Source organism: Labrus bergylta, chromosome 5, assembly GCF_963930695.1.
Source record: "Labrus bergylta chromosome 5, fLabBer1.1, whole genome shotgun sequence".
Taxonomy (NCBI): Eukaryota; Metazoa; Chordata; class Actinopteri; order Labriformes; family Labridae; genus Labrus; species Labrus bergylta.
This window is the reverse complement of record NC_089199.1, coordinates 20,767,966-20,792,308: the sequence shown is the minus strand read 5'-3', so window position 1 is coordinate 20,792,308 and position 24,343 is coordinate 20,767,966. Positions and strand designations below refer to the sequence as shown.

The following is a 24,343-nucleotide window of genomic DNA, read 5'->3' as shown; positions in this document are numbered from 1 at the left end:
AATACTATAAATAATATTGAATGCTGAAGACTTCTATTTTTGTTGCAGTGGGAATCCAAACCGGTATCCATATAGTTGGAGTTTTATTAGTATCGTATCAAAGTTTAAATTTCTTGTGTCATGACAACCCATGTCTGGACCAACACATTAGGTCCATCACGGTTCATCTTGAGTGAGAAGACTATGAACTAACAGAGCCCCCCCCCTAACAGGCTTCTAATGAACTAAGAGTTTTCTCATGAACCGTTCAAGGTTCCTACAGTGTGAACACAAAGGAAGGGCAGGGTCTTCAAACGTCCAATAAGAACTTTGAAAAGTTCCTCCAGTCTGAAATCGGTTAACGTGACTGTGACTCAATCAAGGCATGTTCATAACTTGGCTTTACAACCACTGTCACTCACATTAAAAACAATATACAACACACTCTCTCTGCAGCAACATCTGCACTCTACAACTCATGAATAGTAATACAAGTTTGTCCACAAAACCCTTTTAATCCTGAATGTCAACAGAGTAAATATGTTTATAAAGAAAGAAAAAACTGCTTCATAATGACAGAGATTAATTTGATACTTGAACAGTAGCTGCTATAAAATCTAGCTTCATCATAAAACAGTAGTGATAGATTCCCAGACCCTGTCCGAATGAAGGAGGGGGAATTTCTGAATCAGAGTGCACCGGATACGACGAGCCCTCCTCATGAATCCCGACAACTTTCTCAAGCCCCTAATGAGGAACAGAGACGAAGAAAAAAAGAAGACGAGGGAATTCATCGAAATGCTATTCCGCCTCAAGGTCTTGGGATTAAGGACAGGAATGACTCAGGCCCTCACGCCCCCACACATGTATAAACACAGGCTGTCATACAATCTTTAGAGCTTGGCAGGGAGCCTCTACTCTTCGGAAGTTGTTGAAATATGCAGACCTCTTACACTGTCCGTGTATTATTGTGCAAAGTCTGGGGACAGATGACAGTATATGTTTCTGATGAGTTTATAGCACCGAGCCCTGGAAAATCCCCGAGTTTCCACACTCTTACTGGCTGCTGCTGCTTTGGCTAACTTTGAGAAAACACAATCCGACTCAAACAAATCAGAGCAAAAGCCCGTCTAATGACATCTTTCCTCACTTAAAAACTCATTAAAGACAATTTATCAAGTTATAACAAGTGAAATGAGTCCACTGTGAATTACTTCAGTATCTCAATAGCTGTACTTTACTGTTAAGCTATTTAAGTCACTGATGGAGCAAGTCTCCTCCTAAAAGTTAGTATTCAAGTACTGGTGTATTTTTAGCAGGCATAATATGTTGCATGAAGTGAAGGTCTAGGTTTTTATTTTTTCTTCTTTTCTGTAATCCTTTTCAAATGAACTTGGCACCTGGTACCCTCATTAGCAGCCGGAGATAACACAAATACAACGACTTCATGTGCAGATCTGCTCTTTAAAATGGGAGAGCGCAGTGCTTTTGGGGGTTCCCTGCTGGGGTTTTTATAGTAAGGTGCAGCCTCTCTCCTGCCAAGATGAGGCGATGACAACCGCTTACTGCAACAAGCCAGACGGCCCAAAATTTCATGTCCAGCTTGATTACTTTTTAAGTGACTGTCAGAAACAAAAAGCATAAATCTAAAACTGTCTGCTGTCTCTTTGGAAGGAGATGAAAACTGACAACCAAAAATAGCTAACTCAATATAGCACTCGTCTTCTATTGTTGCTGTTCTCTCTGAACGCCAAGTGATTTCTCTGCTTTTCTTTCCCCTTTTACTTTGGATTTTGAGTCGAAAATTGTTGTTAATTATGATGATTTGTTTAGTTGTTTGCTCTTCATGGGGGCTGATGGGGAATCAAATAAATAACATGTTATCAAATAAAAATAATGTTTGATCATCAGTGTGGTTACTAAAAAAAAATCTATTGTGCACACAAGATATGAAAAAAATATATATTTTTTTACTTTTTCGTTTTGACGTCAGGGGCTCCATAGGTCACTGATACTTTCTACAGGTTCTATTTTTTAGTAATTGAGCTTTTCAACCTCTTCCTTTCATTTCATTTTATTTTTGGGGTGGAAAAACTATTTCCCCTAAGCTTTCAGTCCTCTCATATTAATTCTAAACAAATGGCATTAAAATCAATGACGCATGACTCAGAGGGCTTTTTAGAGGATTTCTTCATTATTTAGACTCTTTATGTGGGTAATACTGGTTTCATTTTGCATTATGCCAGTATGTGTCAGCCCAGTATGAGCCATTAAAGATGTAGGGCTAAAGTAATGTAGCGTAGGAGGTGCTGCTCCTAAATGCATTTTACAACTTACATAGGAATGAATCACTTTTTAAACTTCCCTTCTTTTTATTAACAGAAAACATAAAACTGACTTAATATACACAGAGCAGATTTATAATTATAGTCTACTAATCAAAGCCAAGGTTATAAAAAAATAAAAAATAAAATTTGACACTGTGCATCAGACACCAGTCAGATGTCATGTTTCCTGACGCTAATTTACTGGTTTAATTCACAGGACACTGAACATCCAGTATGGAATTATGTGTGAAATATCAGATTTACATAAGACAGTAGCAAGTCAACACCCAAACTGAGTTTGTGTTGAAAATCAAAGTGTATAATGACCCATGCAGAGTCAAGAACCCGAGCCTTGAACCTGATCTGATCCCATCAGGCAGCCGTGAAACCTCTCCTCCTCCTCATTCACACTGTATTAACTCCACAGCATCTCATGTGCACACCTGTCCCTAATGGCCTGCTGCTATGGTAACCAATGTTAATTTTTTTTTTTTCAGAGAGCATGCAGCCAGATTTTCAGCTTCCATCCTCCCTTTCATTTCATGTGAATCCATTACTGCAACAAAGCAAGACTGTTGTGCACTGACACGCTCAGATAATCCCCCCCCCACACACACACACACACACACACACACCCCTTTTCCTTTACCAGGCACAAGACCCTAACCATACACACACACACATCAGAATCGGCATATACAAACAATACAATGCATTAACACACTGCAGTGTATACAGGACATACAGTACACATAAGCTGCATGCAAACACGTATTTTAGGTTCTTTCTAAAAACATTTTGCACAATGTGATGTGTCATCAGGGGAATGAGATAAAGCATGTGAAGGGGTTTATCCTGCAAACAAACTGAACTTAATTTGATCTAATCAGCCTGTACTGCTGGCATCTACACAACTCTTCACACACTAAAAAAAAAAGGAAAAGAAACAGCTGCTGACTTTCAATTACACAATAAGTGGTTTAGAAGGACTCTTGCGTGGCAGTGTGCCTTTCACAGCCTCTAATTCACAAAGCGGCTCGAGTGTTCCAGACACAGCTCAACACGCCGTCTGTAATACGGCTGATTTCACCCCGTAACTGACTCAATGGGTATTTGATTCAGGCCCCGACATGCCACACTCACACAAAGCTATTAGGAGGGTGACATGTAAAAAGCCTTTCTCATCTTATCTTACTATAAACAGAAGATCACATTTCTGTTGTACATGTGACAGTTGCCTGAAGCCCTCAGTCTACTTCAAGGATTACAATGGACATCTTTCACAAAGAAATAAGCAAGCAGGCAATCTGGAAGTAGAATCTATCTACTCGCAAAAATGAAAATAAACTTGGACCAAAGAGGTGTCAGTGTTCATAAAAGTTACATGTCATTTACAGTGTGACCACTGTGGATTGTTAGATGTAGACCAGACCAAGAAACTACAGTCATGATTACAGATGTGCAAAGCTAAAGCTAAACTAACCTACAGCAGTGTTTACAGCTAAATGATAACATTAACATGATAACAGAGTCAATGCTGCCATGCTGGTGATGATTAATAGGTAAAATGATTTCCATCATCACCATGCTGGTTGATGAAGTACGGTTAAAAATAGTCAAGGACTAATGAAAGTGATTAGAGAGAACCATTAATGACTGCTCTAGTTTAACCAGTCGACTGAGGAGATCTCATGGTAATGTACAGGATAAGTGAACGGTTTGACATTCTGGTAGAGCTACAGGGAATACTGGGGTTTGCCAAAGTCATAAAAGTTAACACTAAGTTTTAAAATACACAAGTCCATCAAACAAATGATTATTTACAAGTATTTGACAGTAGATAAATAATTTCTTTAATTTTTCAGGCAAAGTATCAATCAACCCTGCCAGCATACAAAAGCAAAAACAATGGCTATACAATACTTAAAGAGTAACTTTAACCCACAGACTTCTTAATTTCCAGCTGAAAACCTCTGCATGTGGATATACGGTGTTGTTTTTTGTTTTTTTTATCAATCCGGTTCCAAATCTCGACATTTAAGTAGAAAGAATTGATCTTCAACATATTGGGTTAGAAATATGCAGAGCGACTGCCCTCTATTGGTTGAAACTCGTTACTGCAGTTAAATTTTTCTATTGGCAGATCTGGTGTTTTGTGACGCATGTCCTCTCTTCTGGGGGATGTACGGGCGCTGCTCTTGTGGCAACCAGCAGCTCGTGTGTCGTGTCCGTCGACGTTTTTGTCTGTTTTAAGTCTGTAACTGGGTTTGATGTGTGTCTGATTCAAACCCCTTATTATCGCAATATTGTTTTTCAACATTGTCTGCCAGAATGGAGATTTTTTTACCTTTTTCTCTATTCGTTTTCATTGATGTTTTACAGTGATGTTGTCATTGTGTTTCTTGTATTCTGTGTGCTCCTGCTGCAACGCAAATTTCCCCTTGTGGTAAAATAAAGAATCTGAATCTGAATGTGGTATAAGGTTATCGCCACCAAACCCGGTAAAAATTACCTCAGCTAGCTATTGGCTAAATAACCTAGCTAATCTTGCTAATAGTTAATGCATGTGTGTGTGCATGTTTGTATGTGGCACGGACTGTATGATGTTGCTGCTGATGGTAACCGTCTGAAGGTGTGAGTGGGCGTGTCTTACCCCCCTCCCCTGAGCCTCATCCACATTTATATGTCGATGTTCCAATGGCATTTTTTTTTTTAAATTTCAGGGTAGATGCACTTTCTGAAACTCTGGAGTTTAGTTAAGCTTTAAAGGGGTGCACAGATTAAATATATTTCATCTAAGTTAAGTTTTTAGGCAATCCTTTGATTACAGTTTAATGTGTAAAATGATCAGGGTCCAAACAAGACTTCTAAGCTCACTTTAGCTGTGTAAGTGTGATAAGCTGTGAAACTTATCAAAACTTGGCACTGCAGACATTGCCTGTGAGCGGCTGAGAGTATTCAGGTTGGATACTTGTTAGAGCTGCATCCAGTGATACATTTAAAGCTGAGCTGTGCAGATTTTCAGAGAATGCACAGGCTAGCAGGGAGGTAAGATGTGAAAAGGATTTTTTTTAAATATAGCTAAATAGCTATATTTCAGTATAAATTGGTGAAGAGTGATTAAACTATATACCCATATTTCTAATCTCTGTTGTTTTTAGTCAAAAGAACAACTTTTCAGACTGTTGGATGCCGGACTTTACTGACCTGGAGCGATCAGGGACTGAGCACTGACAGCTGTGACATTGCGGCTCATGTTAATAGCTCGGACTTCTGTGACTGCCGAACTGTCCCCCTTCTTCCCTCCTTCAGATGAACCGTCTGAGGAGCTGGTCTTCCCTCCTGCAGAGGCATGCGTGCCTTGGCTGGGATTCTTGACCATTGAGGCAGGCTGGATGGGCACAGGGCTCTGCTTCAGGCTCAGAGCCTGCAGGGTGTGAGTCTGAGAGGAGGCTGTGGTCGCCCCCTGCTGGCCACGGATGGCCAGATTCTGGACCTGATTCTTTAAAAATAAGAATAAAAAGATAATGATTGGAAATTTTCGATACAAAATAACTTCTCTTCCTTAGCCAACGATTTAATTGCAAATCAATGACGCATCTCAAGATTATACTGTTTATATTGTTTTGCATCATTAAATGCCATTTCAAAAAATCCATTAGACCCCAACTCTTAACTGTCTAGTAGCAGAATTTTTACAGTAAAATTAAGTTAAAGGTACGCATAATAAGTGCATGAATAAAATCTAGTATGAGAGCGACCTGAAGCCGTGCACTTTAGTTACAGGGACAACTTCAACATAAGTTATCTTTAGGAAAGAAAATAAGGAAAAGCATAACAGGCCCCTTTACTTTACATAACGAAAATAGTGACCTCACCTGTGAGGAGGCCTGTGTGGAGCTCTCTGATTGGACAGCAGTCACTGTGGCTGTTGGAGTGAAGATGAGCTGTGGGGACAGAGGAACAGCCCGACCAAGGCTCCGGGCCACCTGCACCAGGTTACTCTGCTGAGCCTGGAAAGAGCCCCACACACGCACACACACACACACACACGCACACATAATTAACAAACGGGGAACTGTTTCAGTCAGAAAGGCTTCTGGGTTTGTATTCTTATTTAATCACCAATAAAATAGGAGAAGTAATGGTAAAACAGAAAGTTAAAAACTCGGCTTCACTTTTGCCTCCCTTCTTTTTTAACTTTTCTTTGTAATGCTACGATTATTTTTAAATTGAGTTCATTCGTCGGAAGCTGGTTAAGCTCAGTTGGTAGAGCAGGAGCTCCATGAAAAGAGGAAAAAGTCCCCAACGATTAATAATCCTGAGGCAGTTTGGTGTATCACATCCCCACTATCTCATACCACATGTCCTGTCCAACGTCAGCTGTCCTGACTTAATAAAAGGCAAAAAATAATAATTAAAAGAAGTATTTTACTTTCATATGGCACTCTGCTTTTCTGATTAAAATCACTCATCAGTTTATACAAGTTAAATCTCCGTATGTAATACCTTTCATTCATCATAATTTCATCTATGTTCTTATCCTAATTTTAACTCTGTGATTATTAACTTTGCATGTTAGGTAATGTGTTTATTTTCATCTGAATTAATTCATCTAATTTTCACTTAATTAACTGTGATTTACTTTCCCTCTTACCATTAACATGGCACCTTATCCATGTTTTTAAGTCCATTCTGTTCTAATATGATGTGAAGACCCTCTGTGTTTATCATATTGTGAGGCAATTGGATCAGGACGGAATATGAAATGATTTTGATCCTTTGTGATCCTTGTGCTATGACAACATTCATCTTTTTATTTCCATCTGTAAAATGATTTGTTTGAACGGTCGTATGGATGCAACATTTTGTGTTAAACACTGCTGTGCATATCTAATTAAATGTCTTGAAATAAAAGGCATGTAAAAGAATATATGTGTAAGCTTTAATACAAATCATATGAGCTGATTTATTGCCTGGAGACTACATGAGTACTAAAACCCAAAGCAATCATAACTGACAAACATGTTTCCGTCTGCCAGAAGAATTTCACACATCTGAAAATACTTTGCACTTGGTCATAATGAAGTGGCAGGAGCAGTCTGTGTGCCAGCTGTACAACTGATGGAAAATGAAAATGACAAGTTAGCCACAAGTAGCTTCACAAGAATAGCCCAGTAAAGATGGTATATATATCCTCAAGCAGATCTGTTTAAAAAAAAAAAACTGGACCTGAAGCTACAGCTGAGAGAAACTCCTGACCTCTAGAAAATGTTCTCTATCCACACGCAATCTACACACAAGACATTTCCCCCTCTGTGTTTTAATAAGCCTTCTGGGATTGGACGAGTCATCCTGACAAACTCCCCTGTTGGCAAGATTAAAATAAAGACCCCCACTTCCTGTGAGGGAGTGAGCATGTGCGCATAACATGTTCACTAATCTGAAAACATACAATTAGTGTCCAGGAAAAAGAAGACATTGTGTACCTAGTTATTCAAGCAGTAAGTGTGTGTGTTGATGTGTGTGTGTGTGTGTGTGTGTGTGTGTGTGTGTGTGTGTGTGTGTGTGTGTGTGTGTGTGTGTTGATGTGTGTGTGTGTGTCTATGTAAATATTCACACTCATGTCAATGTGCCAGTGGCCATGTTCTGTGTGTGCAGTCTCACCATCTGTGCGCGCAGGTACATCTGTGCCTGGCTGGCTGTGAGAGTGGAGCTGGACGGGCTGCCCAGCAGAACAGCCTGCTGGGAGATACTGGTCGGGGTAGAACTAATGCTCTGAGCTCGGCTGATCAGCTGAGCTGCAGCTGGGGAGGTGGTCAGGTTGATCTGTGGGAAGAACATAAACAGGTTGGTTAGGTAGGCTAATTATTACAACTATACTCTGTTAACAGTTACATGCCCAACACACAAGATACAGAAATTAATATTAATTGTTTACTCCAGCAGAATGTCACCGTGACTCATTTCAAGTTCAGAAAACAAAATAAAAGCAGCCAAGAGCAGCTGGCTGCGCTCAGTTTCCCCGAAAGCCAATCTCTGAACCCATCAGAAATCATCGTCGATTCACGCCTGATAGACGATAGATGCCTCTGGAAAGGATGTTAATCTCGGCGTTGTTCTGGTGAAGGCAGAACTAACTTTGCCCAAATAACACCATTATGAGGCAGATTTCTAAAAAGTAAACAAACCATTATAGCTTTGTCAGGTCTGTCCTCAAAAGGAAAAGAGAGAAATGTTTGATAAATGGAGGTTGTTTCAAACACAACTGATGCGTTTTTCAGGGAGTTGGGAAATCTAAACGCTGATTGTCTATCGTGACACAGCGTCAAGCAGATTTGTCGCTCGTGCTAAAATGTTTGATCTATAATGTTAGCGGCACTTTAATCCAGATATCAGTTTATAGAGATCAAGAAATCATCGTTAGATAACAGCTGATTGGCGCTGGTAAGTCATTAGCATTGATAACGTTACATCAAAGTCTACTGATCCGTGATTGGTCAATAGAGCTCAGACTAACTGTACAACAAACTGAACCCAAAGCACCGCCCCATGCTGACAATACAGACCCCTGTATCTGTAAATAGAGATTAGCACAAGGCGATCTTGGTTTTAAAATAACCTCAGATCAGTTATAATGTAATAAATAAAGGAAACTTAAACTTAAGAGGGACTTAGAAGAAAACTAAATACTCAAATGTACACTTACCGTAGCCTGAGTTGATCCTGTTTGCTGGGATGAATTGCCATTCTGTGAAGAGCTTTGCCTGCCAGCTGCGATACTGGCCTATCAAAAGGTGAAAGAGAGGAATTGAACATTTCCTGGAACTTGCTTGCACTTATCAGCATTATCTTTACCCTGTGAGAGTGAGTCTTTCATGTGAGGACTGTTTGCTGACCTGCTGTACCGCGGCCAGGCTCTGGAGCTGAGCAGTGCTGAGGTTGTGCTGCTGGAGGGCTGCTGTTTGTAACATCAGATGCTGCTGCTGAGCAGCGTACATCTGCTGCAGGTACCGTGCTGCTGTGTTCGGCTGCCTGTGTAACGCCTGCTGGAACACCTGCATACACACACAGACAGAGCTGCTTGAGTAATGAAGCATAGCATGCACAAGAAATGTTGAAAAAAAAGCGCAAATAAGAAAACAGAGATGAAAGAGATTATACTGCTGCACTGATGCAACTAAGAGTTATCTCGTTACCGTTCATTAAATATCTATACGTTTAAAAAAAAAAAGAAGTGCTTTTATCTTGTCTTTTATCTTTTATTTCACTCCAGATTCACAGACATCTCAGTTCTGTGCTTCCATTGACAGATGTAATTGAAAGTAGTCATTGATATTACAAAGTTGTGGATTAAATCTTTTCTGTTAATTCATTCATGTGAGATCCCTCCTCTGATTCTGGGTCCAAACATTAATCCACACCTTAGCACAGAGGAGGCAAACAACACTACATAATAAATATATACTTTTTTTGCACATCAACTTGTGAATGAAACCAGTAGCACCGACTTTAGCTGCCTCTACATTTACTTTCAAATGAATCAGTTCAGGACTGTGATAAGTTCATACTGGACTCTTACACCGTGTCCTAACAGCACGCGAGTATGTGCAAGCATCACTGTCCACACTTAATCAGTTATTGAATTCTCTGCTCGGTGAGTTTCAGTTTTCTCCTTGCAAAAAAGTACGACATCTAGTGCTTTTGTACTGAAGGTGGACAAACTGATGAGTGGGGCTTTGTATTGATGAGCTGCTGACTCAGAGCACTACACTCAGAGGCTCTTCAATAAACAGCTCGAAGTGAGCCGATAAAAAGTTTATTTTCTGGTGTTGACAGTCAAAGCACAACATTTCAATCGCGGATGTGGATATTATTAATGCACCACTATCTCCACTTTTATAAAAAAGAAGCTAACGAGCTCTGTTTAATGAGAAAAGCGAATGTCAGTGCCGTTTAGAGTCGACTCAGTCCTCGTCTGCCTACGTGAGTGACAAAGAAGGAAACTAGAAACGGGGCATCGCAGTAAAAATGGCGCTGCTTCACTCGCGACCAGTTAGAACGCTCCAACAGGAAACAATGTAACTAAGCTGATTTTGTCGATGACGCTAGCTCGCATCGCTTGCTTTTGGGACAGCCTTTTTATACTAGCCAAGTTATAAAATGATAAGAGTTGTGGAAAGAAATTGAATTTCTTCAAGAAATACAAAGTGTGCTAGCTTAGGAGTGAAAGCATACAAAATGTCCATAACTGGTTATCACTGCAAACTGACATAAAGTCCCCAAAATCATTCTCTGCAGGAAAAGTCTCCTCAAACTAAATATGACAGAACTGATCCTCTGGAGCTGAGCCGTTAGACATGACTCTCCCCACCCTTCACCTCCAGTTGCAAAATAACCACAGAGGATATTGACCTGTCGTCCAAAGTGTCACAGAAATATCCACACCCACTCCTTTTGGACTGAGGGCGACTTAGCAGAGATGCTCTTCACAAAAGGCATTCAACTCTCACTGACCAGCACCTCTTTCAGCTCAGAGGGCTTCACAGTGATAATAGTGTTCGCCTTTTAACTGTCAGAAGAATGAGAGCACAGAAAGACGGCTGAATGTAACAAAAACTCCGCTGCTGTCAAAGCATCAGCACTTAAATTCATGGACCTCATTCAGGGTGAGGGGAAGGCTTAACACTGGGGTCAAAGGGTCAAGAGCACTAAGCACAGAAACATTCCTGCCTTCAATTTGGACCCTTCTTAAGAAATAACTTTTTATTTAGGTTTATCTCATTTCTAAATTGATTTAATTCTAATAAGAAAATAATCATCAGATTTCATTTCAGGAGCACATCAGATGCCTGATTGGCACAAAGGTCCTAGTTTGTGTCTCATAAAATTCCCCAATTTAAGTCAACAATCTCATAACAACAAGGAGCTCACCTGCACTGTTTGTCGGTCAGGTATCCCACTGTAAACAGATATCTGAGGCACCGCCTGTCTGCCTGCTGTAGTAGTACTACTGGAACTACTGCCAGTGTTACAACTAATACTGCCACTACTGGTATTACTGCCAGGACCAGTGGTAGTAGTAGTAGCAGCTGTAGAAGTAGTGTTAGAGGTAGTACTACTGCTTGTGGCTGAGGCGCTGGAGGAGGTGGAGGTGGAGGTGGAGGTGGTTGTGGTGGTGTTGGAGGTCCCTCCTGCAGGGGCCCCTGGCTCACTCTCCATGGTGCCCTCTGCTCTTCTCACCTTTGACCCCCGGCTCTTCTGAATGGCCCTCCTGTGCCTGAAGAGGGGACAGAGGAAGAGCACGTGAGAAAAATGCTCCAAGCTTACATAACCTGGAAAAATACGCAAACCACAATCACATTCTTTATACTGCCTTCAGCTATTCATCATTCTTTATGCAGTTCCTCCTAAATCCAGAATAACAGAAGAAGAAATGCTGCTTTCATACAAGGTTTACCTATCAACAGTTTACAGTTTACAACCGGTCGAGAGAAAAGAGACAGGAGATGATAGTAACGGAGAAAAGATGCTAAAAGATGCATAAATAGCAGGCTATGACACGGAAATCTACAAAGCTAGAGATGGCACATTAAAGTAAACAAGGAACGTTACACGGTATGAGATAAGGAAGGGTTTTTTGAAGATTGGTGAAAGGACCGGGAAATGTCAACAGACTGACAGCGACGAGGCAGAAAAAGTCATTCAGGCGCTGTGCTGATTCATTCACCCTGTCTCACACTCAAAAGGGTCTCACTTCACCATCGGTGGAAATGTTCATTTAATGTGAGTAATAACAGCCAGATACAGTTAACCGCTTCTAAAGACTCAGCTCTAACAGGAGATTCCAACGGACCATTTGTTGAGTGGAGAAGTCAATCGTTTTTTAAATCGATAAAAAAGATTCCAAATCAATATCTAGTTTCAAATGATTGATTTCCTTGGTAAGTACCGTAAGTAGCCATGTAAAAAGGGGATAATGTAGAGTGAGAAGGTTGTTCTTGCGGAGGAACCCCTTCAGGGTGAGACAAAACTCCACAGCGAACCTGTCTTACCCTGGTCTGTGAAGGTTCACAGTCATCCAGGTCATGGTAAATTCAAATTCAAAGCTTGACCAAAAGACTGGTTGAAGATCTCGTCTTCATCTGTCTTACTCTTCTGTCTAACCCCGTTGGGCTACAACAACTTCCTGCTCACTATTCATTATGCCACACTTATTGTCCTTGTTGAAATGTTTGGAATATAAAATATTTCAAAAAATATCTATTAAGGGGGAGCCGGTAGCCTAGTGGCTGGTTCACACGCCCAATGAACAGAGGCTGTAGCCCGGGTTTGTGTCCGACCTGTGGATCCTTTCCCACATGTCGTTCCCCACTCTCTCCCTTGTCCGGTTTCTGACTCTGTCCAACTCTACATAAAGGCACAGAAGGGCAAAATAAACCTTTAAAAAATATTTAAAAGATGAGAGTGTTCTTTACATTGATTAATGAGACCCTGTTGCTTTCATTTTAACTACTTTCTGATCACTACATTTCAGGTAATTAATGTGATCGACAAACCTTGAGAAATACCTTATTTTAAGTCTGACTCATCTCTTTGCTGAAATCCCACCTACGCTAATACTAAAGCTCTATCTGCCGTACGATGCAATTGGACTCATTGCTGTACATTTATCCTAAAGCTCAAGTTCTGCTTTACACAAATCCGCTCCAGGATATGAGCGTCAGCTGGGAAATGAAAGACTCTTTGGAAGTCTGCTTATTTTCATGCACAGATTCATAAGAGAAATATTCTAAATCTAGGAGCCGATTGAAATAAACTCTCTACTCAGCTCTAAGATTTCACAAAGAAACTGAAGCTATTTAGGAAGCGTATTAAGCTTATTGAATTTATAATAAAGAGGCACATTGGCTGGTTGACATTTGTATTCTCTCCTACCACATCGAATGTTTCACAGAAACAAAAACACACCCATTTAGTTCTACAGTATTTAGGAAGGCGGATCTAAATGTGACTTTAACTTCCTTACACATGTACAGATGTTGATACAAAGATTACAAACACCACAACTCTTTGACTTGAGTAGAAGTTATGTCTATTGAATAAAGCCTTTTGGAGTCTCTATCCCCTTAATAAAATCTTTCAGTGCAAACATTTAGATAACGTGTTTATATGATCAACAGTATCTCAATCATCGGAATTAGATTTTTCTTGTAAGTAATAACATATAAAGGTAAAAGCACAAATGAATGATTCAGGCTTATTCCCTAAGAGCTTGTTTAAAAGGTTCATCACTTGGTGCTGCTGCTATCCATTCACACTCTCCAGAAAGATGACAAACAGGAGGAATCTGGCATGACAGGTGATGAGATGCAAAGAGGAAGGGGGGCAAAAGAGATCTTTGAATGTGTGGAGAGAAAAAGAAGAAGACAACGCTTTGATTCAGCAATATTAGCAAAAAGTTTTAGAGGAAGTGGTGCTCTGGTAGAACAGGAAATAGAGCTAGACACTAATCAAGAACTTGAGAGGCTATCGGGTGGGGGTGGGGGAGGGATTAGTGTGTGTGACTGTGTGTGTGTGACTGTGTGTGTGTGTGTGTGTGTGGGGGGGGGGGCTTCAAACAGCATGACAGCTGATGTAACAGAGCTGAAAGGAGAGGCCAAAACGGGGAGGATGGAATTTCTAGCCTAGAGGTTAGAGGTGTGAGCATTAAGTTATAAGAGGGGGAGGTTGAAGGGGACCAGAGTGGGAGTGGGGGGTGAAGGTTGAGTGAGCAGGTTGAGGGTTTTTAAATGGGATGGAGGGTAAGAGGGTGTGATGGAAGTAATTAAATAAGGAGCAACTCTGACGCTACACCGCAATTCTTAAGCTATTTCCTCCTCCTCCCCCTCCTCCGCTTCATTATTCTTTTGAACGGATTAGCGGTTAAAGCAAAGCTCGATAGCATACTGTTACAAAGAAGACGTGAAAACAAACTGCAATCTTACTGAACCATATGTCTTCAAAAGACTCAAGCAGAACCGCCCTTAATGGCCTTTCATAGGCGAGTAAATAAATCTGTCATACAACAAGGAGTTTGAAGTGCGAGTTTGGCTTGCTAAAATGAGGATTTATAATAATGTTGAATTTGGCTATAATATTTTAATAATTTCAATTTTTTTTAAAAACATCACAAGAAGGCCTGCCTGATAAGAGAAAAATAGTCAATGCGTGATAACATTGTGCACTATTCTGATAATGATATGACTGACCATAAACAAAAATGATTTGTGCATTAGCTTTAACTCAGTTTGTCTGTCTGCTGTTCTTCATGTTTTACAGAACACCTGGGTTTGCAACACATCCCTCTGTAATACTTAATAACCCCAAAACCCTTTTCTTTCCCTTCACTAATTAATTGGCTCTAATTAATCTAAAGCCATTTTCACATACACTCCCAAAAATATCTAGATAGTTTCAGGAGGACTGCTCTGGATATTCTCCTGACCTGGCTGTTCACATATGCACCTCACAGCTGTCAGACGGGGGGGGGGGGGGGTCAGACGTAAATAAAAGATGCAGAAGTAGACGACAAAGTAACAGAGTCCGCTATATGATGCTATAATGAGAATATTTGCCTTCATATCAATGCAATCATACACAAGAGTAACTGATAGTTAGCTTTAGCTTCATCTGACTACAGCAAAGCGGTTCGACAGCATAGTCGTTATACACAGGTCAAATGTACACACGTGCAAAGTGAGAAAGCATTGCTTGGCTACATTAGAGTTGTTTTTTGATTTATTGATATGAATTCAGACGTTTGCGATGTGTTTACTGCGAATGCTCAGATCACTAAATGCTCAATTAATTAACTGCCCAGCTGATTTTTAATAAAACATGAACACTGATCCAAAGCCAAACACCATAATGAAGATGCAACTAACAGACTTTCAGCATAGTTAGAAAACATAAACTTAGTAAATATATAGCCATATTTCTATTTAGAAAGGCTGAGTCTAGGGCCCTGTGAATACATAGTAGGAAAGACACTTAGGGGGATGGCAATATGTGATGATAAAAATGGCATTAAACTGGTAATATTGTAGATTTTGCCTGAATACATTTTAACATTGTAACTCCAAATATTAGACATGATTAAAATAGACTTGAACAAAAAAAACTTTTAGTAAGACCAAACTGGAAAACACATAATTGAGGACAATATGACAGAATCAAACTAATTTCAAAATGGATTTCATATGGCCCTATAGCTGAAACCAAGTCAGGCAGAAATGCCTCCTGGTTGTAAACAAAGCATCGCTGCTGCCAAAGCCGGCCTGCCCCGTATGCAGTCATTAGCCTACATCCCACAGTCTGCTTCCTATTGCCTCCTCATGTGAGGAGAGGGGAGGGAATCCCCTCTGGTAATGATGCCTTCAGTCCCTGTCTTGCTGAGAGGAGTCAGCCATCCATCAGTGAAAGGGTGCGATGGAAAGCACCCCCCACTCCAATCCTTCTTAACCCCTCTTCCACTTCCACGACAATCAAGCTTTCAGTCCTTTTTTCGGACAAACCCTCGTGCTCATGATAAGTGGTGAAGCCAGTGTGTCTGAGAGCACATCAAAGCAGCTCAAGCAGCCTGCAATACATTGCAAAGAGCCGGTCAACACCATAACAACACAAATTCAGCACTTTGCGCCCATCACAAGAGAACATATTGATCCTCTCATGCTGGCATTACAAGACCGCAAAAAGTGTCTGTGAGATTTGCATAGCCTGCAAGAAGATGAAAGCTGTTAAGAGGCTGTCAGGCAGACTGGCTGTCTCTACAGAGCTTAGATCACAGTGAGGAAGTGCAGGAGCGTCCATCAGTGACCAGCCACCAGTCTACAGGAAAAGTCTGATGACCCACATAAAACCACCACAAATCAATTAATGTGTGATAATGGCTTTAATAGCCATGAGATACAAAGAGAAAAGCATGTTTGCTAGTATGATTTTGTGTGTGTATGTTTCTGTGTGTGTATGTGTGCATGTAAGGGGAACTCTGCTGCTGAGACAAAGCCCCCCTAACCCTGATGCTCCTACCTCCTCCTGACCCCCAAACGCGATGCAGGGGTATGATGCCCCATCCCCCGGGAGCGTGCGGTCCTCCTGCAGGATGCTGCTCTTCTTTGTCTGCCTGGCTGACTGACTGACTGACTGACTGACTGGCTGGCTACAAGCTGGGTGAGTGAATGACTGAGCGTGTGCGAGCGTGTTCCTGTGCCGTATCCAAAACCCCCTCAGCCCCTCTTGTCTACCCCCAACTCACAGCGAGCTCGTCGTCCCAGCATCAACACCCCACTCCACCAACCAGGCCGCAGCCTGCCTCCTGATTATGTGGTATCCTAGCGACAGCCAACGGGGTGCCTATGGAATCCCCATGCCGAGTAGCATGCTGATTGGACAACAGGATCCTCTCTAATGAAGATGATGGTAATGATTTTACTCCGTGCCTCCCCTCCCCCCTCTGCTGCTGCCTGAATACTGAATTTTTTAAGGATGCATGGACCCTCCAACATAAGGTTGGCTTTTTTAAAGAGTAAAATCCAAGGTGATGTATACCATTAAAATTATAGCTCATAGATAGCATGCTCTTTTTTTTGCATAGTGAAGGTCTGGACAGCTGAAAGCTGAAGGCTCTATTTCCGATTAAGTGCTTTAAAATTGCCCTGACTGCAGGTTGCCACCATCCAACCATTAATAAGAAGCGTCATTTCCACCAGGATCCTGCACCTCTGAGTGGGACAATTTTGTATCATATCATGGAGCAAAGGACAGGAGCAGGGATTTATGATGTCCAGGCTGAACATCAAACCCATTATCTTACTAGCAGGGTGGTAATCACCATCAATTTGATGGGGAAAAAAATGAAAAAAATACTGACATTGAGGGTAGAAAATTCAAATAAATTAAAGACAATTTATGTGTGTTTGAAGATGCCCATTACCCAGTAATTGCCTTTTTATGTGAGTTTGTGTACGACTAAATCTGTGGCATAATTTTACCTATTCTTGCTAAAACTGCTCCATTAAATCCCTAACTCAACAAATCACAATCTAAGAAGGCTTGCCAGGTCACAGTAAGAAAAGCATTTAACCAGCTATTCATAACAGTTATGGAAATTAAATGCAAAACAATAGAAGTAGAAAATTGTGATTCCTTCATAAAAGTGAAATGAGATAGTTGGATTCAAACCCCTCTTTAATGACAGCTGAATTCATTTATGTGGAATAGGTCAGATTAAACCAGAGGATAATGGCATACTTATGGTCTGCCCCACCACATTAACACGCCACCCAACTGTCTGGATATATGAAATGTAGCCATTTGAATCATTTGGTGCTGCAATGTTGTATTGATTGGGGCCAACCATGCGTGAACCTCATTGATTATTATCTACTCATTAGCATATAGATTAGCTGGCGGAGCAGCCAGGAACGCAGAGGCTCGTATTTGGCTAACAGAGCTGTGAGCAGCAGATGGGGGTCAAAACAATTGGGAAGGAAAAGGGAATGGGTTGGCTCCGTTTGAAATGAGCTGCTTAATGATGGACTCTTGAATCTTAAAGCGAGGGACCTCCATACTGCTGTGATTTCTAAGAATGAATAGGGAGCGGACCCAGTGAAGTGAGATGTAAGGGGTGGTCCAGCAAAAACAAACAGACTCCGCCTACTGTACAAAGGGCGTTCAAGCTCATTAGCAATTTAAAGAACACTGACACCAGAGAAGCTCTTTCCGGAGCATTACAAACATGAACGATCTTTGCACTGCGCAAGGCTTTCTTTGAGATTCCTATAACCTATTATAGAAAATAAAAATATGCTTGACAAATCAACAAAATATTCCAGATAAAGCAAAAAGGTGTTTAGTGACACAAGGACAAATGTTTCAAAAATAACGCCAGGTCATACATTAAACCTCACATTCATATTGAACAGGAAATCCTTTTTGCCTTTGTGGGGCTGAATGGGTTAATTAGCGTCGTTTGTCAGTCTGGTTTCAATTGTTGGTTGATTGCTTCATTTTTACATTCACACAGGAGAGACGTAACATCTGCCTCCCAGACTCTTTACATTTTATGGACACAATTGAGCGTTCAAGCTGGTTGTTGTCGTTTTTTTCTTCTAGTAAGTGGCAGATCTGCCATCCTGTCTTTTTATTGGCAAGTACTTAAAGGAGACTGCTATTACTGCAATGTGCATAAACACCATAGTGCAACAATCTATATGCATGCAAAATGGAAAACCAGCCATGCCCTAAGGGTGCCAAACAATATATTCAATCATTTTAATTCACACTCAGTGGCACTTGCCTCAAAAGGGTGAGGGTGCTGCTGTTGTATAATTTTTTTTCATGCAAAACAAGGCGGGTAATACATTATTATAAAAAAAATTAATAGGGCAACTATTTACTCATTTAAACATTTGTTGCCTCTTTTCAAATAGTTGCTTAAAACCTATAGATTCTTAAACAAAATGCACAAAGAAGAGCAACACATTTTCACATTTAAGAAGCTGAGACTAGTAAATGTTTGAAGTTTTAACTTGGAAAAAATGACTGATATGATATCAAAACTAACTAATCTTCTCTCTTTTGACTGACCTGTTCCATAGTGTTGAAGCTATACTCTTGAGGGCACTCCTCCTATCACTTTAAACATGAATACTTGCTGGATTAATCCATTTAAATAATCCTTAGACGCACCGACAAGTGAGGAAAAGTTGTCAAACTATCAAAATCTTAACAGACAGCAGGGCATGTCACCCGTACGCTGGTTAATTCATTATAGAGCATGAGGCCTGCCCTGTGAACCCTGACTGTGAAAGTCAGCCCCAACATCGTTTGCTCTACAAAGCAGCACTTCCTCTACGATGCAGAGGTCATCCCTTGAGGACGATAATGGTTGATGAGTCTTGTCCAAACAGAGCAAGCAGACCACTGCCTTTGTTAGCGTGTGTAAGACAGAGATACTCTCTGATCCAGAGGAGAGATTGGTCGAGTAGCTGTAATTGAGACATCTGACTCAGACGGACTCTGCCTCCCACAGCTGAGTAGACCAGCACAAAGACACTCTGGCTGCTTTCCAGGTTAAGTGTGCTGAGCGTGTGTACCATTCCAGTGCACATAGGCTCATGCTGTGAAGACACAAAACACTTTCACTTGATCCTGCCCTGCAGGCTGTGGCCGTCTTTTGTTTGTCCACATTTAGCAAGGCCCCTATAGCCTTGAAAGTGTAGCTTGTTCCATGTGATGCTAAAAATCACTCAGACTGTAATAACTCTAAAAAAACAAAAAAAACAAACAGGGAAGCAGACAGGAAAGAAGAAAGAGAGAGAAACTGAAAGCAGGCAGCTAACTGACGGGCAAACCAAAGAATCCCCCTCCGATCTATAAATACCATAGTTCAACAATTCTTGCAAAGCTAACAGATTAGAAACCGGCTTCAAACCAGACTTTCAATCAAATCTGTCTCTGAGGAATCACTCTCAGGCGTCAATCACACCAAGATGGGGAAAAAATAGGTCAGGTATGAGCCCAGATGAGCAGCAGCAGCACAGAAAAATGTAGGGCTCTGCTGGAAACAAGCTTTTTCATTTTCTATCAGAGCCAGCAGAGGACCAGCCAGACATCTAGAGTTCGTTCAAGGACAACAGAGAGGCTTCTGGGTCAAAAGAGACGTACTGTTTCCAAGAAGGAGGGGAAATTATTTCAGCTATCTACATAGATGTAATTCTTAAGAATATCTCTATATGTATGGAGAAGGAAAAACTGAGGAACTGAAAAACTAATAAATATATTTACAGTAATATAGACAAGCATTAAATGAGCCAAAAGGACATGTTAGCATTTCAGTCATATGTGTATCTCAATTAAACCACATCCTTTGAAAACATGATTCAAAAAATAAATGGTCTTTTTAGTTGATGTTTTCTATTCTAGTGAAACACATCGCTGACTCACTCTCGTTTCCACCAATGGAATTTTTTTACATGTGCTGTTTGAATAAGACTTAAATCTCTACTGTGTTACCTGTTTTTTTTTTTATATAAACACCACGTATTCCAGGTGTCTGCAATGACTTGATGGGATAAACACTGACTCCGATTATTTCACCCCGGGACATTTGATCAAGCTAAACATTTCAAAACATCTTTGTTGTGCTGCGTTTTTAGCAGGTGGATCTTTGAAGAGCTCCTCTGTGTCACGCTGATTGTCGACGGGTGACAACAAGCTTTTGATGCAACAAAGGGCAATTCTGCTCCAGTCAATTCTCACAGCAGTTTTTTTTTATTTTTTTATTAGCGCACCATAAAATGTTATCATCCCCTTTCACTTTCTCAGCGTGAATTTTGAGTCATGTCTTTCCTCCTGCAGGACCCCCCCCCCATCCATACTACGGGGATAGTCTCCTGCTGTGAGGGCAAGTGAAAGGTAAAAGTGACATTTTCAGCAATGCATGTGTCAAAACAGCAGAGGCTGCTGCGTATCCTGCCAAAGAAAACATGACCAGGAATGCTGCTTTTACGAAAGACAAAAAAAAGATCAGTCCATCCGTTTCTGCGAAGTGAACACAAAAAGCCTCTCTGTGAGGGATCACAATGCATCGCTAATAGATGTGTTACAACAAGCAAGTTAATGTAAAGTGGGTCTATATGTGGGAGCATCTCTCATGTAAATGATGGCTTAAAAATAACATGACAAAGATGTGTGGCTCTCACTCTCTTGTGGAATAAACATATCAGAATGTTCATAACTCGTAAATAAATAGCAATCACATATTCATTTGACTAAATGTGCTAGAAATGTGCTAAAAGTGCTAGGACAGGGGTGTAAGAAATTGTTCTGCTCATTTTCCCAGGTTGTGTGATTCTAGGATTAAAAGGAGTCCCTCTAGTCCATTATAAGAGCTTGCTATGCTATTAATTGGATGAAGGAAGCATCCCCCTATCCCTTTCCAACCCCGGCGTAGTCTAGGCCTCTGAAGGCTGTTTCATCATGAGCCGGGGATCCGGTTGAAGATTTCTGCCTTTTAATAAGTCAGTTTTTTCTTACCACTGTAACTTTTGCTGCTTTGCTGAAGTGCTCATGATGGATAGGCCGGGTCTTTGTAATATAGCAATAAGTAAGGTCTTTTACCTGCTTTTTGTAATGTTAACAGACAAAGAGTAAGGTCTTTTACCTGCTTTCTGTAAAGTGTCTTGAGATAACACTTGTTATGAGTTGACGCTATACAAAATAAATTGAATTGAATTGAATTGTAATTAATCCAGTCATAGACTGGAGGAACATATTTGAGATTTCTCCCTGAGTCTCATTTCATTTGTATTCTTGGAATGAGCAAAGAACCCGCCATGATCTGACCCTCGAGAGTCCAGGTAATAAGAAGAAGTTGGTGATCGCAGGAAACGATTATAGGAGCCAAAGGAGCTACAGCCCCAACAGGCTAAGGTGATCTAATCTGAAGAATATTAAAATGAACATTGTCCTGTAAACAAAAAGAGGAGAATGCCCTCTGCCCAAATTGGCTGTATACCTGATATACCTATTAAATAGACTCACAAGACATTTATCCAGAGGTCAATAAGAAGTGAGTTAAAGCAGGATGGCCTATTTTTGTGCAATATAGGGCACAAGAGAAGAGAAAATTGGACTAATGCACCTCTAGTTGGCTCTTTTAGAATATCTAGCCATGGAAACAAAGTTTACATTTCAAAGCTAGGTCAAAACAAAAAGGGTGTTCTTATACTTTTGAAGTTCTTATGGAAATGCACTTCAGAGATAGTATGCGGTATAGGTAAATGAGTTCTTTTTTTCCTTTCAAGTACCTGCAGTCTGACTGATCGTACTTTCACACTTGCAAAAAATCTCCTGATAGGAGCTGCATGTGTGAAGGCAAACAGACAACTTTCGTACTCCAAATGTATCCAGAGTTCTCTCTTCTGTTTGACTACATAAAGCATTGATATAAAGGCTAATGTTCTCATCCTCGTGCACTTCTGAAATTGTCTGGAAAATTACAGGACTGCATCTGTGAAAACGCCTTAGACATAGTTTCAGTGAAACATGCTCAGTCCTGAAGATGTATCCTGATTTTGTATTTATTCTCCCTGTATTCGTTTAACTTTGTCGGCAGAATTTGGTACGTGTTATTAAGGTGCGTTTTCGTTTTGGGATGGTAAACTTACTGTTACTATTAATTGAACTTGGGTAGTCAAAATATACGCTATAAAAAAAAAAAGATGAAACATCAAATCAGCAACTAATGAAGGATGCTAGGACAAATCAAGAATGTCAATTTGATGCTTTGTACTCCCAAAATTGTTTAGTGACATTTGATTTCTTTTAAAATGGACTATATGAGTACAACAAGTAAACAATTGACTGATAAAATGATAAATAAAACAACTGTTACTGCAGACCAAGTGAGGACAGTCAACACACATAACCATGCCCTGTGGATAAACCATGAACTGGGTTAGATACAGGCACGCATGGTGGACGTTTAACCACTGCTATGTTTACATTTTGACCATATTCGGGTCACTGGAGGGCTACAGAAACACCGCTTAAGCCGGAGTGGAGCATTGGGGTGGGGGGGCATCCTCTATGATGAACCCACACACATGTCAAAATAAGTGACTGCTCCACTGTGCCAGAGGTCATGACCTGAGGATCAAAGTTCTTCCAAGAGAGCACCTGGCTAACTTTAGCTTCCAATTCTTTTTTTTTAAGGTTGATAAACAAAAGCTGAAAAAGCTAAAAAGGAAGGATGCTAAATCATCACGCGTTGCACATGCAAGTGATTTTCATTCATAGCTGATTTTCTCCCTCATAACTTACGAGCACTCAATTCCGTTACAACACTTGGCTAACGTTAGCACTGCTTGGGTTGGCGTTATTCGTGGTCGTACTTCTGCATTTTAATCAAGCTGACTAAGTGTCTGCAGGCTGAACTTCGCCATCAAAACTAACGTCATTGTTAGCAAGCAAGCAACAAAACAAGAAAACATGTTGTTGTTGTTGTTGCTGTTGTTGTTGTTGTTGTGGGGCCCCCGAGAAAGATGTTAGCTAGTGCGACCCGTCTCACCTCACGCGTTCCGACACACACAAACACACACATACACAAACAAACCCCCCCTCGTACCAAACGTGACACTTGCGTGCCCAAGAAGGACACAAGACGTCGCCTTACCGTTAACGTAAACCTTGCTCCTCTTGCGGTTTTTCCCTGTTATTCTACTCCATTTCTGGATGTGGGCTCTCTCTCTCTCTCTCATGTATCCGTCAGTGCAGAGCAGCAGCGACAGAGCAGAGCAGGGGTGGGCCAAAGCAACTCTTTTCATTTGCATTCCGAACTGGCAACGTGACTGCAATGCCGACCAATGGGAATCCAGTATGATAGCTGGTCCCCGCCTCTTCTTCTGTCAATCAATAGGACCCGCGCTAACCACGCCCCCACCACCACCGCCGCCGCCGCCGCCGCCACCGCCACCGCCGCCGCCCCCTTCCTGTCCTCCCGCTCCATGCGCCTGTCAAGTGGCGACCGCTGTCCTTATCGCCATGGTAACAAAAGGGATTCAGCTCTTGCCCCCCCCCCCTCCTGCGTTAGCTCCGTAGCTAAGATGAAGTTTTCAAATGTTGATTTTAGTTCTTTTTAAAAAAAAAACGTGTAAAGACCAGTAATTGTATTGCCCACGTTAAAGCAGCCTTTCTTCTTGAGTCCCAGTGGAAGGTCTAAGGTCAGGTTCAGCGCCCACAAAGAGCACCCTTGTTACTGTTTTCAAAGTTTTGTTTTCAAAGCACTAGAACTTGTATTTTCTTTAACTTTCTACTTTGTCCTACTTTTTGCATCAGGACAATACAGGTTAACCTACAAGGTAGAATCTATTAACTATGCTGATTTAAAATTAAGATTATTTTCGGATAGCCTATGGACACATAGACAAAGGCTTTGTCGAAAGCTTGTCCAAGTTGAATAGTTTTGGCAGAGGATATACAGGTGGAACAAA

At 41.0% G+C, this 24,343-nt stretch overlaps 1 protein-coding gene across 2 annotated transcripts in view; it reads right to left on the bottom strand.

Annotated features, from left to right (window-relative positions):
* The window catches only part of phc2b (polyhomeotic homolog 2b (Drosophila)), a 41,834-nt gene extending 18,163 nt beyond the window's left edge, over positions 1 to 23,671 (bottom strand). The window contains exons 1-7 of one of the 2 annotated variants that reach the window (XM_020630645.3): positions 23,527 to 23,671; positions 11,241 to 11,586; positions 9,206 to 9,364; positions 9,016 to 9,093; positions 7,974 to 8,135; positions 6,185 to 6,319; positions 5,514 to 5,808 (exon numbers count right to left, since the gene is read on the bottom strand). In XM_020630645.3, coding sequence (XP_020486301.2) covers positions 5,514 to 5,808; positions 6,185 to 6,319; positions 7,974 to 8,135; positions 9,016 to 9,093; positions 9,206 to 9,364; positions 11,241 to 11,528 — 1,117 coding nt within the window. In that variant the 5' untranslated portion in view covers positions 11,529 to 11,586; positions 23,527 to 23,671. Of the gene's footprint in view, positions 1 to 5,513; positions 5,809 to 6,184; positions 6,320 to 7,973; positions 8,136 to 9,015; positions 9,094 to 9,205; positions 9,365 to 11,240; positions 11,587 to 16,376; positions 16,578 to 23,526 lie in introns of those variants that run through there. The other variant, XM_065955113.1, reaches the window with a different exon arrangement.
* Between the last annotated feature and the right edge of the window lie 672 nt (positions 23,672 to 24,343).